Raw genomic sequence first — 15,416 nt, forward strand, 5'->3', positions numbered from 1 at the left:
CTCGGCCTCCCAAAGTGCTGGGATTACAGGCTTGAGCCACCGCGCCCGGCCGGTATGAGCTTTTCTAAAAGGGGATGAGAAAAAAATGGACCTGGTTTCATGGAACTAGAAAATATACAGCCAAGTAAAGATCAGGACTCTGAGAACATTCCTGGCTTTCTCTATCCCGATATGTCTGGTATCAAAGTTCTGTCTTATAAAAAATTATGCAGTTTGTGGCCGGGCGCGGTGGCTCAAGCCTGTAATCCCAGCACTTTGGGAGGCCGAAACGGGCGGATCACGAGGTCAGGAGATCGAGACCATCCTGGCTAACACAGTGAAACCCCGTCTCTACTAAAAACTACAAAAAATTAGCCGGGCGAGGTGGCGGCACCTGTAGTCCAGCTACCTGGGAGGCTGAGGCAGGACAATGGCCTGAACCCGGGAGGCGGAGCTTGCAGTGAGCTGAGATCCAGCCACAGCATTCCAGCCTGGGTGACAGAGCGAGACTCCATCTCAAAAAAAAAAAAAAAAAAAAAATTATGCAGTTTATTCCTTGCTTTCTTTTCACCTTGATTAAACTTGTGCTCCCAAATTCCCTCAGCTATAGCTTTGGAGACAGTTTCAGAAGGTTAGAATGACACATCATGTGTTGATTATTTTCTTTTTGAAGCAGTCTCACTCTGTCACCCAGGCTGGAGTGCAGTGGCATGATCTCGCCTCACTGCAACCTCCTCCTCCTGGGTTCAAGTGATTCTTGTGCCTCAGTCTCCTGAATAGCTGGGACTACAGATGCACATCACTATACCTGGCTGACTTTTTTTTTATTTTCTGAGACAGGGTCTCACTCTGTCGTCCAGTCTGGAGTGCAGTGGCACAATCTTGGCTCATTGCAACCTCCGCCTCCCGGGTCCCAGCATCAGGCCCACTAATTTTTGAGTTTTCTTTTATTTTGTTTTTTTGAGACCGAGTCTCACTCTGTCACCTAGGCTGGAGTGCAGTGGGGTGGTCTTGGCTCACTGCAACCTCTGCCTCCCAGGTTAAGCGATTCTCCCACCTCACCCCCACTCCAAGTAGCTGGGACTACAGGTGCGTACCACCACACCTGGCTAATTTTTGTATTTTTAGTAGAGGTGGGGTTTCACTATGTTGGCCAGGCTGGTCTTGAACTCCTGACCTTGCGATCCGCCTACCTCAGCCTCCCAAAGTGCTGGGATTATAGGTATGAGCCACTGTGCCTGGCCTAACTTTTGTATTTTTTTGGGTTTTCACCATGTTGTCCAGGCCAGTCTTGAATTCCTGGCCTCAAGTCATCTGCCCGCCTCAGCCTCCCAAAGTGCTGGGATTACAGGCATGGGTCACCACACCCAGAGATTATTTTCCTTTAATGTTATGTCAGAGTGTAACATTATTTCTAAGTTTTACCTATACTGACTTGACCAGCACCTGCTGTGAATCGTGTCTGCAGTACACAGAAGTATCCTGGACTAGTAAAGAAGAAAAAACAGTTCCTTTTCCTCTACATTTGCAGAACACATCACTTCTAATACCAGATGTATGTCCTTTTTACCTGTATCTATCAATTCTCTGACACCAGTTTGGTACCCTACAATTCAGTTCAACTCTGAGATTATCTATCTGGGGTTAGTGCAGACCCCACAGGTTAAGGATTCAGTCCCACAAGAGTATCTCACCCATTCCTCGCCTGCACACCCCCTCTCTAGACACCAATCTCAAGTCTAGGTTATCATATATGCGTCTGACCAAAAGGCTGTAAATCAGAGACTTCTTTTACCCACCTCTTCAGGTTTGATTGTTTGCTAAAATGGCTCACAGAACTCAGGAAAACAGTTTCTTTACCAGATTATAAGTGTATTAGAAAAGGATACAACTCAGGAAGAGCCAGTTAGATGCACAGGACAAAGCATGGGGGAAGGGGACAGTAAGCATCTATGCCCCCCGCCAGCTGCAGCACCCTCTCAGCACCTCCATTTGTTTACCACCCTGAAAGCTCTCGGAACCCCATTTACTTTTGTTGTTGTTTTGAGACAGAGTTTCGCTCTTGTTGCTCAGGCTGGACTTCAATGGCACGATCTGAGGTCACTGCAACCTCCGCCTCCCAGGTTAAAGTGATTCTCCTCTCTCAGCCTCCTGAGTAGCTGGGATTACAGGCATGTGCCACCATGCCTGGCTAATTTTGTAGTTTTAGTAGAACGGGGTTTCTCCATGTTGATCATCAGGCTGGTTTCGCACTCCTGACCTCAGGTGATCCACCTGCCTAGGCCTCCTAAAGTGCTGGGATTACAGGTGTGAGCCACTGCGCCTAGCCTGTTTTTTTTTTTTAATGGATATTTCATTAGGAAGGCATGATTGATTATATCTTTGACCATTGGAGATCATCTTAACCTTCATCCCCTCTCTCCTCTCTGGCAGTTGGGCTGAAAGTTTTAACTCTATTATCACTTGGTTGGTTCTCCTGGCAACCAGCCTGTGCCCGCCCCCTCCTTAGGGACTTTCCCATTGTCACCTCATTAACATAAACTCGGGTGTGATTGAAAGGGGGTTGAATAACAAAAGAATAGCTCTTACTGCATTGGAAATTACAATTCCTGGAGCTCTGTCCTGGAACCAGATTGAAAACTAAACATACATCACAAGCTCAAGTTTTTAACAAAATTTGAGTTTCATTCTTAAAAATGTGTATATACTTTTTTCCCATTGTGGTAGGAAAATGCATAAAATTGATCACCTTTACTATTTTTTTTTTTTTTTTGGAGACGGAGTTTCGTTCTTGTTGTCCACGCTGGAATGCAATGGCTCACTGCAACTTCCACCTCCCAGGTTCAAGTGATTCTCCTGCCTCAGCCTCCAAAGTAGCTGGCATCACGGGCATGTGCCACCACACCTGGCTAATTTTGTATTTTTAGTAGAGATGGGGATTTCACCATGTTGGCCAGGCTGGTCTCGAACTCTGACCTTAGGTGATCCACCCGCCTTGGCCTCCCAAAGTGTTGGGATTGCAGGTGTGAGCCACTGCCCCCTGGCCCAACTTTGCTATTTTTAAGTGTACAGTTTATTTGGATTGCATTTTAGATTAATTTCTTGGTTTCAGTTTTGCATTTGCTGCTGGTTTGTGCTGTGCGCGTGTCCCACATCAGTGCTGTCTGTCTTTTGATTGGTAAGAGCAATAGTGGATGGACCCAGTCACAGCCTTTATGAAGAATAGCAGATGGATTGTTGTGCTGGAGCATGCACTTCCTTTTCAAAGACATAGTCCGTGTGTAAGGTACTGTATGTATGTGACCAGTCATGCGGCCATACAGCAGAATGAGGGACCAGAATAGTTCTGCTCTTACACATTTTAGTTAAAAACTATATCTAGAAATGCTTAAAGGTAACGTCTTGTATTTGTTTTTAGGCTTTTCTTCCTCTCCAAGAACTACTTTATTCTCACTGTATCCCTGTGAGGAAAATAATGTCCTAGTAGTATAATACCTATTTCCCCTTTTCTTTTAGTTCCAGAAGTGATATATTCAAATAACATTCAACAATACAGAATGGTAGGAAGGTAAAGGTCTTCTCCACCCTGAAACCATACCCTCCAAAGATAGCTGGTATTAATATTTTGGTATGTTTTCTCCCAAATGTCTTTTCTCACTCTTGCACACATCAGAGTATACACACAAGTACATTAATATGCACGCATTTTAAATAGGGCTTTATTGAGATAGTTTATATATTATAAAAGTACAATTCAGTGGTTTTAGTATTTTCATCAATATATGCAGTCATTACTACAGTCAATTGCATTTATTTTTTATTTTTAGCTCATGCTAAATTATTTTCAAAAATTTTAACTCAGGCATTTTGTTATAAAAACTTGCTACTCATACATAAACTAATATGAACTTAAAATTCATCATACATTTGCTTCACTTTTTTTTTTTTTGAGACAGAGTTTCGCTCTTATTGCCTGGGCCAGAGTTTAATGGCGCCATCTAGGCTCACCGCAACCTCTGCCTCCCAGGTTCAAGCGATTCTCCTGCCTCAGCCTCCCAAGTAGGTGGGATCACCACCACACATGGCTAATTTTGTCTTTTTAGTAGAGATGGGGTTTCTCCATGTTGGTCAGGCTGGTCTCGAACTCCCAACCTCAGGTGATCCACTTGTCTCGGCCTCTTAAAGTGCTGGGATTACAGGCATGAGCCACTGCTCCCGACCTACTTCACTTTTTAACTTGACTTTCTAGTAAATCTTCCTTTTTTTTTTTTTTTTTTTTTTTTGAGATGGAGTCTCGCTCTGTCGCCCAGGCTGGAGTACAGTGGTGCTATCTTGGCTCACTGCAAGCTCTGCCTCCTGGGTTCATGTCATTCTCCTGCTCAGTCTCCCGAGTAGCTGGGACTACAGGCGCCTGCCATCACACCCAGCTAATTTTTTATTTTTATTTTTAGTAGAGACGGGGATTCACCATGTTAGCCAGGATGGTCTTGATCTCCTGACCTCATGATCCACCTGCCTCAGCCTCCCAAAGTGCTGGGATTACAGGCGTGAGCCACCATGCCCGGCCGACTTTCTAGTAAATCTTTAGCTTCTCTGCTTTTGGCTGCTGTGTAGGGAGATCCTCTTTTACTTGGATTGTTTAAGAACATCATTCATTAATGAGCATCTCATACTTTCCCTTTATTGGCAGTAGGCCTTAGACCTAGTATTGATGCTGCCTTCTATTTTGTCATTTTTAATTCAAACCCACCTCTCTAATAGCCACTACTGAAGGCAGATTTTGGTAGACTTTGAAAAACTTGTTTTACTTGAGGTTCCATAGGCTTCATGGCTTGCAAAACATAATGGCCTACGAATCCCATGGCAGCAAATCAGTCCAACTGCTACTACTGTACTGGCCACAGCTCCAGCTGAGTTCCCCTGCCTCCACTAGGAACGTGAATCATCCCAGCCCAGAGGTTGCAGCCAACAACCACGTACCTTTATCAGGGAGCAACACAGCCACCGACCACAGTCCATTTTTGAACATTTGTACACAATTTTTTAAGATAGAATTTTTTTTTTTTTTTTTTTTTTAAAGTGGAGTCTCGCTCTGTCGCCAGGCTGGAGTGTAGTTGCGTGATCTTTATTTATGTATTTATTTATTTATTTATTTATTTTTAATATACTTTAAGTTCTAGGGTACATGTGCATAACGTGCAGGTTTATTACATATGTATACTTGTGCCATGTTGGTGTGCTGCACCCATCAACTCCTCAGCACCCATCAATTCGTCATTTATATCAGGTATAACTCCCAATACAATCCCTCCCCCCTCCCCCCTCCCCATGTTAGGCCCTGATGTGTGATGTTCCCCTTCCCAAGTCCAAGTGATCTTATTGTTCAGTTCCTACCTATGAGTGAGAACATGTGGTGTTTGGTTTTCTGTTCTTGTGATAGTTTGCTAAGAATGATGGTTTCCAGCTGCATCCATGTCCCTACAAAGGACGCAAACTCATCCTTTTTTATGGCTGCATAATATTCCATGGTGTATATGTGCCACATTTTCTTAATCCAGTCTGTCACAGATGGACATTTGGGTTGATTCCAAGTATTTGCTATTGTGAATAGTGCTGCAATAAACATACGTGTGCATGTGTCTTTATAGCAGCATGATTTATAATCCTTTGGGTATATACCCAGTAGTGGGATGGCTGGGTCATATGGTACATCTAGATCTAGATCCTTGAGGAATCGCCATACTGTTTTCCATAATGGTTGAACTAGTTTACAATCCCACCAACAGTGTAAAAGTGTTCCTATTTCTCCACATCCTCTCCAGCACCTGTTGTTTCCTGACTTTTTAATGATTGCCATTCTATTTTTTTTTTTTTTTTTTGAGACGGAGTCTGGCTCTGTCTCCCGGGCTGGAGTGCAGTGGCCGGATCTCAGCTCACTGCAAGCTCCGTCTCCCAGGTTTACGCCATTCTCCTGCCTCAGCCTCCGGAGTAGCTGGGACTACAGGCGCCCGCCACCTCGCCCGGCTAGTTTTTTGTATTTTTTAGTAGAGACGGGGTTTCACCGGGTTAGCCAGGATGGTCTCGATCTCCTGACCTCGTGATCCGCCCGTCTCGGCCTCCCAAAGTGCTGGGATTACAGGCTTGAGCCACCGCGCCCGGCCATGATTGCCATTCTAACTGGTGTGAGATGGTATCTCATTGTGGTTTTGATTTGCATTTCTCTGATGGCGAGTGATGGTGAGCATTTTTTCATGTGTCTGTTGGCTGTATGAATGTCTTCTTTTGAGAAATGTCTGTTCATATCCTTTGCCCACTTTTTGATGGGGTTGTTTGTTTTTTTCTTATAAATTTGTTTGAGTTCTTTGTAGATTCTGGATATGAGCCCTTTGTCAGATGAGTAGACTGCAAAAATTTTCTCCCATTCTGTAGGTTGCCTGTTCACTCTGATGGTAGTATCTTTTGCTGTGCAGAAGCTCTTTAGTTTAATCATATCCCATTTGTCGATTTTGGCTTTTGCTGCCGTTGCTTTTGGTGTTTTAGACACGGAGTCCTTGCCCATGCCTATGTCCTGAATGGTACTACCTAGGTTTTCTTCTAGGGTTTTTATGGTATTAGGTCTAACATTTAAGTCTCTAATCCATCTTGAATTAATTTTCGTATAAGGAGTAAGGAAAGGATCCAGTTTCGGCTTTCTACTTATGGCTAGCCAGTTTTCCCAGCACCATTTACTACATAGGGAGTCCTTTCCCCATTTCTTGTTTCTCTCACGTTTGTCAAAGATCAGATGGCTGTAGATGTGTGGTATTATTTCTGAGGACTCTGTTCTGTTCCATTGGTCTATATCTCTGTTTTGGTACCAGTACCATGCTGTTTTGGTTACTGTAGCCTTGTAGTATAGTTTGAAGTCAGGTAGCGTGATGCCTCCAGCTTTGTTCTTTTGACGTAGGATTGTCTTGGCGATGCGGGCTCTTTTTTGGTTCCATATGAACTTTAAAGCCGTTTTTTCCAATTCTGTGAAGAAACTCATTGGTAGCTTGATGGGGATGGCATTGAATCTATAAATAACCTTGGGCAGTATGGCCATTTTCATGATATTGATTCTTCCTATCCATGAGCATGGTATGTTCTTCCATTTGTTTGTGTCCTCTTTTATTTCACTGAGCAGTGGTTTGTAGTTCTCCTTGAAGAGGTCCTTTACATCCCTTGTAAGTTGGATTCCTAGGTATTTTATTCTCTTTGAAGCAATTGTGAATGGAAGTTCATTCCTGATTTGGCTCTCTGCTTGTCTGTTACTGGTGTATAAGAATGCTTGTGATTTTTGCACATTAATTTTGTATCCTGAGACTTTGCTGAAGTTGCTTATCAGCTTAAGGAGATTTTGGGCTGAGATGATGGGGTTTTCTAAATATACAATCATGTCATCTGCAAACAGGGACAATTTGACTTCTTCTTTTCCTAACTGGATACCCTTTATTTCTTTCTCTTGCCCGATTGCCCTAGCCAGAACTTCCAACACTATGTTGAATAGGAGTGGTGAGAGAGGGCATCCCTGTCTTGTGCCAGTTTTCAAAGGGAATTTTTCCAGTTTTTGCCCATTCAGTATGATATTGGCTGTGGGTTTGTCATAAATAGCTCTTATTATTTTGAGGTACGTTCCATCAATACCGAATTTATTGAGCATTTTTAGCATGAAGGGCTGTTGAATTTTGTCAAAAGCCTTTTCTGCATCTATTGAGATAATCATGTGGTTCTTGTCTTTGGTTCTGTTTAGATGCTGGATTACGTTGATTGATTTGTGTATGTTGAACCAGCCTTGCATCCCAGGGATGAAGCCCACTTGATCATGGTGGATAAGCTTTAGTTGCGTGATCTTAGCTCACTGCAACCTCTGACTCCCTCCCGGGTTCAAGCGATTCTCCTGCCTGAGCCTCCTAGTTAGCTAGGACTACAGGCATGTGCCACCACACCCAGCTAATTTTTGTGTTTTTAGTAGAGACGGGATTTCACCACATTGGCCAGGATGGTCTTGATCTGTTGACCTTGTGATCCGTCTGCCTTGGCCTCCCAAAGTGCTGAGATTACAGGCGTGAGCCACCTCGCCCGACCAGAAATATTTGTTGTTGTTGTTGAGATGAAGTTTCACTCTCATTGCCCATGCTGGAGTGCAATGGTGCTATCTCAGCTCATCACAACCTTCGCCTCCCAGGTTGAAGCGATTCTTTTGCCTCAGCCTCCCGAGTAGCTGGGATTACAGGCTTGTGTCACCGCGCCTGGCTAATTTTGTATTTTTAGTAGACACGGGGTTTCTCCATGTCGGTCAGGCTGGTCTCGAACTCCTGACCTCAGGTGATCCACCTGCCTTAGCCTCCCAAAGTGCTGGGATTACATGTGTGAGCCACTGTGCCCAGCCCAGAAATTTTTATAAAATTAAAAACAAGCATTTAATGCATGCTAATTATTTTTATTTTTTAATACTTAATTTAGAGCCATTTTAGGCTCACAGCAAAATTGAGAGGAAGGTACAGAGATTTCCCATATACACACTGTACCCACACACACATGCATAGCCTCCCCATTATCAGCATCTCCCATCAGACTTGTGCATTTTTTACAATTGATGAGCCTACTCGAAGTCTACCCAATTACATTAAGGTTCATTAGGATTAGTGTTAATTATTCTTTCAGTGTTTGGTAGAATTCCCTAGTGTACTCATCAAGCTTTTCTCTAGTGCAGTCTAGGCTTTTCTTTGGTGGGAGATTTTTGATTACTGACTAAATCTGCTTACTGGTTACTTAGTGATCTGTACATATTTTCCATTTCTTTATAATGTTCAAAGTTTTTTTTGAGACAGTTTTACTCTTGTCGCCCAGGCTGGAGTGCAATGGCATGATCTTGGCTCACTGTAACCTCCGTCTCTCAGGCTCAACTGATTCTCTTGCCTCATCCTCCTGAGTAGCTGGGATTACAGGCACCTGCCACCACGCCTGGCTAATTTTATGTTTTTAGTAGAGACGGAGTTTTACCATGTTGGCCAGGCAGGTCTTGAACTCCTTTCCTGAAGTGATCCTCCCACCTCAGCCTCCCAAAGTACTGGGATTTCAGGTGTGAGCCACTGTGCCTGGCCTTGTTCAAAGTTTTAATAATATTTTTTATTTCCATGGCATTGGTTATATAATATAATGTCCCCTCTTGTGTCGCCCAGGCCTGAGTGCAGTGGCGTGATCTCACCTCACTGCAACCTCCGCTTCCCGGGTTCAAGCGATTCTCCTGCCTCAATGTCCGGAATAGCTGGGATTACAGGCATGCACTACCACCACGCCTGGCTAATTTTGTGTTTTTAGTAGAGACAGGGTTTCACCATATTGGTCCAGCTGTCTAGAACTCCTGACCTCAGGTGATCCACCCACCTCAGCCTCCCAAAGTGCTGGAATTACAGGTGTGAGCCACCATACCCAGTCCCGTCTTTTATTTCTGATTTTAGTTCATTCAAATCTTTTTTATCTTAATTAATCTAGCAAAGGGTTTGCAGTTCATTTACTTATTTTGAGACAAGGTCTTGCTCTGTTATCCAGGCTGGAATGCAGTGGCACCTTCATAGTTCATTGTAACCTTGAACCTGGCAAATTATCTTCCAGCTTCAGGCTCCTGAATAGGCTTCAGGCTCCACCATACCCCGCTAATTTTTTTTATTTTTCATAGGAATGAGATCTCACTATGTTGCCCAGGCTTGTCCTCTTCATTCATTAAGGTGTAACTTAAGCATCTCTTCTTGATTCTCCCCAGATTCAGTTGACTCTTGTGTGTGTATATCTCTTAGTGTTTCTAAAAGTGGCTGTCTTCCTTACTAGGCAGCAACTCCTCAAGAAAAGTATCCCTTTGGTTTTGAATCCCAGTTGTTAACACGGTATCTGGCTCATAGAACTGAATAAACGTTTGTTGGAAATGAGTGCCTTTTCCGTTGTAAACAGTTACTTTAAGTACCTCCTACTTTGGTAGGTAATTACTTTAGATTTTTGTATCCTCTTAGTCCGAATTATCTCATGCTGTTGTCCTAGTTCCTGAAATTGAACAGGATACAATTTTAGGACTAGGTAGCTTCAGCATTCATTCCCCTAGGTTCTCAGACCTTTGGGAGTTCTGTTCTGTGGTTTGGTCCGAGTAGAGAGATGTGTTCTTTGATATTCCCACCAATCAGTGAAAATATAGATACTCCTTGTTGAAAATAAAGCTTGCTTAAGTTGAAAATGCATTTAATACTCTGAATACTCTGATAAACCTCACAAGCAGAAAAATTATGTCCAACCATTGTTATGTTGGGGATGTCTGTATTCTTTGTGTTTGAAGGTTTGCCCTGAGGTATTTCAAGGACACATCCCCAGTCTTTCAAAGACTATTCCTGGAGAGTTCAGATGCTAATCCAGTCCGCTATGGACGTAGGAGGATGAAGCTCCGGGACCTAATGGAAGCAGCCTACAAGTTTCTGCAGCAGGAGCAGTCTGTGTTCCGGGAGCTCTGGGACTGGAGTGTGTGTGTCCCTCTCCTCAGAAGCCATGACACCTTGGTTCGCTGGTGCGTAGCTGGTTTTTTTTGCACTTCTAGTGTGTGGAGTTGTGTGTGTCTCGAGGGGAAGGAAACCATTTAAACTTTGTTAATTTTGTTCTTGTGGCTTTTGGAGTTTTACTTCCTTTCTTTAATCATGTGTCATTGCAGAGGAAAATGAGATGATATGAATGGAGTCTCACCTTTTTCATGTTCCATCAAGTAAATCCATTGTGCCTGATTTGTGTTTTCTGTTCTTAATTGTGTTGTAATAATTGAGATTTCCTTTTCTAGTGTTCAGTTGGCTAGTGAATTTTATTTATTCTTTATAATTAACTGTAGAAAAACTGAATTTACATACTTTCTTTTTCCCTAGGTATACAGCCAATTGTCTTGCTTTGGTCACCTGTATGAATGAAGAGCACAAGTTATCATTTCTTAAGAAGATATTTAATAGTGATGAATTGATCCATTTCAGGTTGAGGTAAGCGGGAACCTTCGTGGAGGTCTTGCTATAGCGTTTCTTTATTTTTTATTTTTTCTTGGGGCGACAGGCCAGAGGTGACTGCAGGTCTTGCTATCACACTTCTGAGTGATAAGGTAATTGACGAGACTCTCCTTTCTCTTAGGTTGTTAGAAGAGGCCCAGTTGCAGGATTTGGAGAAGGCCTTGGTTTTGGCCAATCCAGAAGCTTCCCTTTGGTGTAAGGAGAAGGAGCTGCAGTACTTACAGGGACACCTTGTTTCGTCTGACCTCTCCCCTAGGGTGACAGCTGTTTGTGGTGTGGTACTGCCTGGGCAGCCGCCAGTCCCTGGAGAGCTGGTATGTTGGTATCAGTAGGGGGTGTGTCCCCTTCCCCCTACTAAACACTGAGTGTGCTCTGTCTTTGGCTGGGCTCTATCTACCAGGTGTGAACTAAATTAATTTGTTAAATTGCTACTCCATTTTTGGAAGTATTCAGGGAGAAATTAAAAAGAAATTAATCTTGGGCTTTTCCCCTGATATTCCCACTGTTCTTGTTTTTATTTTTTGTTAATTTTTTAAATTATAGAGACGGGGTCTCACGATGTTGTCTGTGCCAGTCTGGAACTCCTGGCCTCAAGGGATCATGCCACCTCAGCCTCCCAAAAGTGTTGGGATTACAGGCATGAGCCACTGCACCCAGCCTGCCCTGTTTAATATGACATTAGAAACTAATGGTGCCTATGTGATGCCTTTCACTTGAGCAGAGCGCATCCATATATTTTCTTGTTTGCTTACTGCAAAAACTGTGAAGTTCTGTAGCACATGTTAGGATCCTATGTTGATATAATTCAAAGGCAGAATTACTTGCTGGAGACCTTTGGACTGTTCTGTGGCAAAGACAGGCCTAGGTCTAGAGATAACTCCCAGCAGCCTCTTCTTTCAGAACTATCTCATTGTGTGAGAGTCCAGTAGCTAGTGAACGTCCTCTCTGCCATATGCAGCAAGCTTCTTTCCACGAATGGCTTGAGACCAGAGACCATACTTGAACAGGCTTATAGATCATAAATCTGGCACTGTTGGGTACCAGTCTCTTTTTTCCATAGCAGTCTTCAGTCAGTTGTCACTTTGTCTGATGGTCAGGCTGGAGTGCAAGTGCAGTGGCATAACCTCGGCTCAGTGCAACCTCCACCTCCCAGGTTCAAGTGATTCTTCTGCCTCAGCCTCCCGAGTAGCTGGGATTACAGGTGCCCCCCACCACGCCTGGCTAATTTTTTGTATTTTTAGTTGAGACGGAATTTCACTCTGTTGGCCAGCCTGGTCTTGAGCGCCTGACCTGGTGATCCACCTGCCTCAGACTGCCAAAGTGCTGAGATTACAGGTGTGAGCCACTGTGCCCAGCCCACCCACTTTTCTTCTTGGAATAAGTTCTGGGTCATTTCTTGAACCATCAGTTGGGTTCTGGTCAGTAGTATTAAAAAAAATTGAGTGTAATATACATATAGGAAAATGCACATTGTCATAAGTGTAGTCAGTGATTATTCATAAACTTCATATAAATAGCACCAAACACCCAGTACTTCCAAAGCTCTTTGTGTTTTTTTCTAGTTGTGAAGACCTGTCCCCTTCCCCACTCCCTCTTTATCCTGTAACCAGTATCCCACGTATCCTGTAACCAGTATCCCAACCTAGATTATGTTTAGGGCATTAAGATTTTAACATAGGGAAGGATTCTGGTTAGAATGGCCCTGCTGTTGGTTAGCATTGGGGACGCTGGGGCCGAAGTACAGGGTAGAGTTGTGCCTGCCTGCTAAATTTTTGAGAGGGACAGCCCTGAGGAAAGTTCAAGAGCTTCTAGCTCTGAATTTCTTTTAGTCCTCACGTGTTTTTAGGTAACCAGCCATATTTGAGAACTTACTACCCCCTAAAAGTTATAAATCATTCCCCTTTTCCCCCTATGTATGTTGGATGCATTGTTATTATTTAAAAAATATAAAAATTTTGATACAACATTTACCATGTTAACATTTTTAACTTTACACATTAGTTCACATTGTTTTTTTTGTTTGTTTGTTTGTTTTTTTTTTTTTGAGACGGAGTCTGGCTCTGTCTCCCAGGCTGGAGTGCAGTGGCCGGATCTCAGCTCACTGCAAGCTCTGCCTCCCGGGTTCACGCCATTCTCCTGCCTGAGCCTCCCGAGTAGCTGGGACTACAGGCGCCCGCCATCTTGCCCGGCTAGTTTTTTTGTATTTTTTTTTAGTAGAGATGGGGTTTCACTGTGTTAGCCAGGATGGTCTCGATCTCCTGACCTCATGATCCGCCTGTCTCGATCTCCCAAAGTGCTGGGATTACAAGCTTGAGCCACCGTGCCCGGCCCACATTGTTATTTAACCAGTCTCTAGAAAAATTTTTTAGTTTTTTGAGATGGGGTCTCACTCTGTTGCCCAGGCTGGAGTGCAGTGCTGTGATTGTAACTCACTGTAACTTCAAATTCCTAGGCTCAAGGGGTCCTCCCACCTCAGCCTCCTGAGTGTGTGCCAGCATGCCTGGCTAATTTTTAAATTTTTTGTAGCGACAGAGTCTCACTATGTTGTCCAGGCTAGTCTTGAACTCCTAGTCTCAAGCCATCCTCCCTCCTCAGCCTCCCAAAGTACTGGGATTACAGGTATAAGCCAGCCACCACATCTGACTGAGAATGTTTTTGTCTTGCAAAGCTGAAATTCTTTCTCATTAAACTTACTGGGTGCATTTTAATATTCTTTTTTACTTTTTGTTACAGAAAATGTCACACATATTCCAAAGTAGAAAGAATGGTGTAGTGAATACCCATGGACCTGATGGACCTGGGTATTCAACGATTATCAGTTACCTTTTGTTTATATTTCTGCATGGCTTCCTCACATTATATTACTTAGAAGCAAATACCAGGCATCATACTATTTTATATGAAAATATTTCAGTTATATACTGAATATATGTATATATATATAGAGAGAGATATACACAGAGATATATATCTCTCTGTCTAAAGGAAACAAACTTAAAAAATAACCCTGGTACTTTTATTATACCTAAAAAAAAAAGAAAAATTATAAGATATCCTCTCAGTGTCTATATTTCCCTGATTGTCTTCTAAATGTATTGTGTGTATTTGTGATCTCAGATGGGAAATCCTAGAATATGGAGAAAGAAAGAAAAGAAAAATCTAACAGTAATAGATGAGGTTTGCACTTCCCCACCTTTGTGCATCAGCTTTTTTGGCTACTTAAACTTTGGAAGACTTTCTTACATTTGCCAACAAATTCTGCTTCCCTACTTCCCACGGCATCCCTTACCCCCAGTAAAATGGAAAGGAAAAAAAAACAGATCCTTGCTTTATTTTTATTTTTATTTATTTATTCATTTATTTTTTTGAGACTGAGTTTCGCTTTTGTTGCCCAGCTGGAGTGCAGTGGCACGATCTTGGCCCACTGCAGCTTCCGCCTTCTGGGTTCAAGTGATTCTCCAGCCTCAGCTTCCCGAGTAGCTGGGATTACAGGCATATGCCACCACGTCCAGCTAATGTTTTTGCATTTTTAGTAGAGACCAGGTTTCACCACGTTGGCCAGGCTGATCTCGAACTCCTGACTTTAAGTGATCCACTTGCCTTGGCTTCACAAAGTACTGGGATTATAGGCGTGAGCTACTACACCTGGCCCCTTGCTTTATTTTTAAAAATAAAAATTTGTTTATTTTTAGAGTCGGGGTCTCTTTGTGTCACCCAGGCTGGAGTGCAGTGGTGTGATCATGGCTTACTATCCTTGAACTCCTGGGATGAAATGATACTGCCACCTCAGCACTTCCAGTAGCTGAGACTGGGCATGGGCCACCATGCTGAAGAGATCTTTAGATGACATACCTGTTGTTTTTATAGTTTTGGTACTACTAATTTGCTTACAGAGGTTTGTGTAAGGTTAGTAGAAGGCTTACGGTAGAAATTAACTTGTGTTCCTTTGGGGAAGAACTCTTCTTGACGTGGCTTCTGTCTTGCCTCTTTAGGGTGGTAATAGGAGTTCTTCACGTGAACAGGAGCTGGCACTTAGGTCTTATGTGCTGGTTGAGTCTGTCTGCAAAAATCTGCAGACCCTGGCTATGGCGGTTGCTTCTCAGAATGCTGTGTTGTTGGAAGGACCAATAGGATGCGGCAAAACTTCCTTAGTTGAATATTTAGCTGCAATGACAGGTAGAACGAAGCCTCCTCAGCTTCTCAAAGTCCAGCTTGGAGATCAGACTGACAGTAAGGTAATAAGGAAATGTTAAGTTTTGGTGGCTTGTCATGCTTGTAAATATTTGCATTAAAATATTGCTTTTGCTAAGGGAATATAAGAATAGTTATTGGCCTTGCTTATAACTGTTGGGGCCAACCTATGTAAACCTCAAGTGCCTACTTACTTAT

At 43.1% G+C, this 15,416-nt stretch overlaps 1 protein-coding gene and 1 pseudogene across 1 annotated transcript in view; one reads left to right on the forward strand and one right to left on the reverse strand.

Annotated features, from left to right (window-relative positions):
• MDN1 (midasin AAA ATPase 1) overlaps positions 1 to 15,416 on the forward strand; it is a 188,262-nt gene that overhangs the window by 15,070 nt on the left and 157,776 nt on the right. Inside the window, exons 3-6 of the mRNA XM_023205283.2 lie at positions 10,325 to 10,549; positions 10,896 to 11,003; positions 11,149 to 11,341; positions 15,020 to 15,262. Coding sequence (XP_023061051.2) covers positions 10,325 to 10,549; positions 10,896 to 11,003; positions 11,149 to 11,341; positions 15,020 to 15,262 — 769 coding nt within the window. The remainder of the gene's footprint in view (positions 1 to 10,324; positions 10,550 to 10,895; positions 11,004 to 11,148; positions 11,342 to 15,019; positions 15,263 to 15,416) is intronic.
• LOC111532194 lies at positions 3,069 to 4,998 on the reverse strand (annotated as a pseudogene).

The sequence above is a fragment of the Piliocolobus tephrosceles genome, chromosome 5 (assembly GCF_002776525.5).
Source record: "Piliocolobus tephrosceles isolate RC106 chromosome 5, ASM277652v3, whole genome shotgun sequence".
Classification (NCBI taxonomy): Eukaryota; Metazoa; Chordata; class Mammalia; order Primates; family Cercopithecidae; genus Piliocolobus; species Piliocolobus tephrosceles.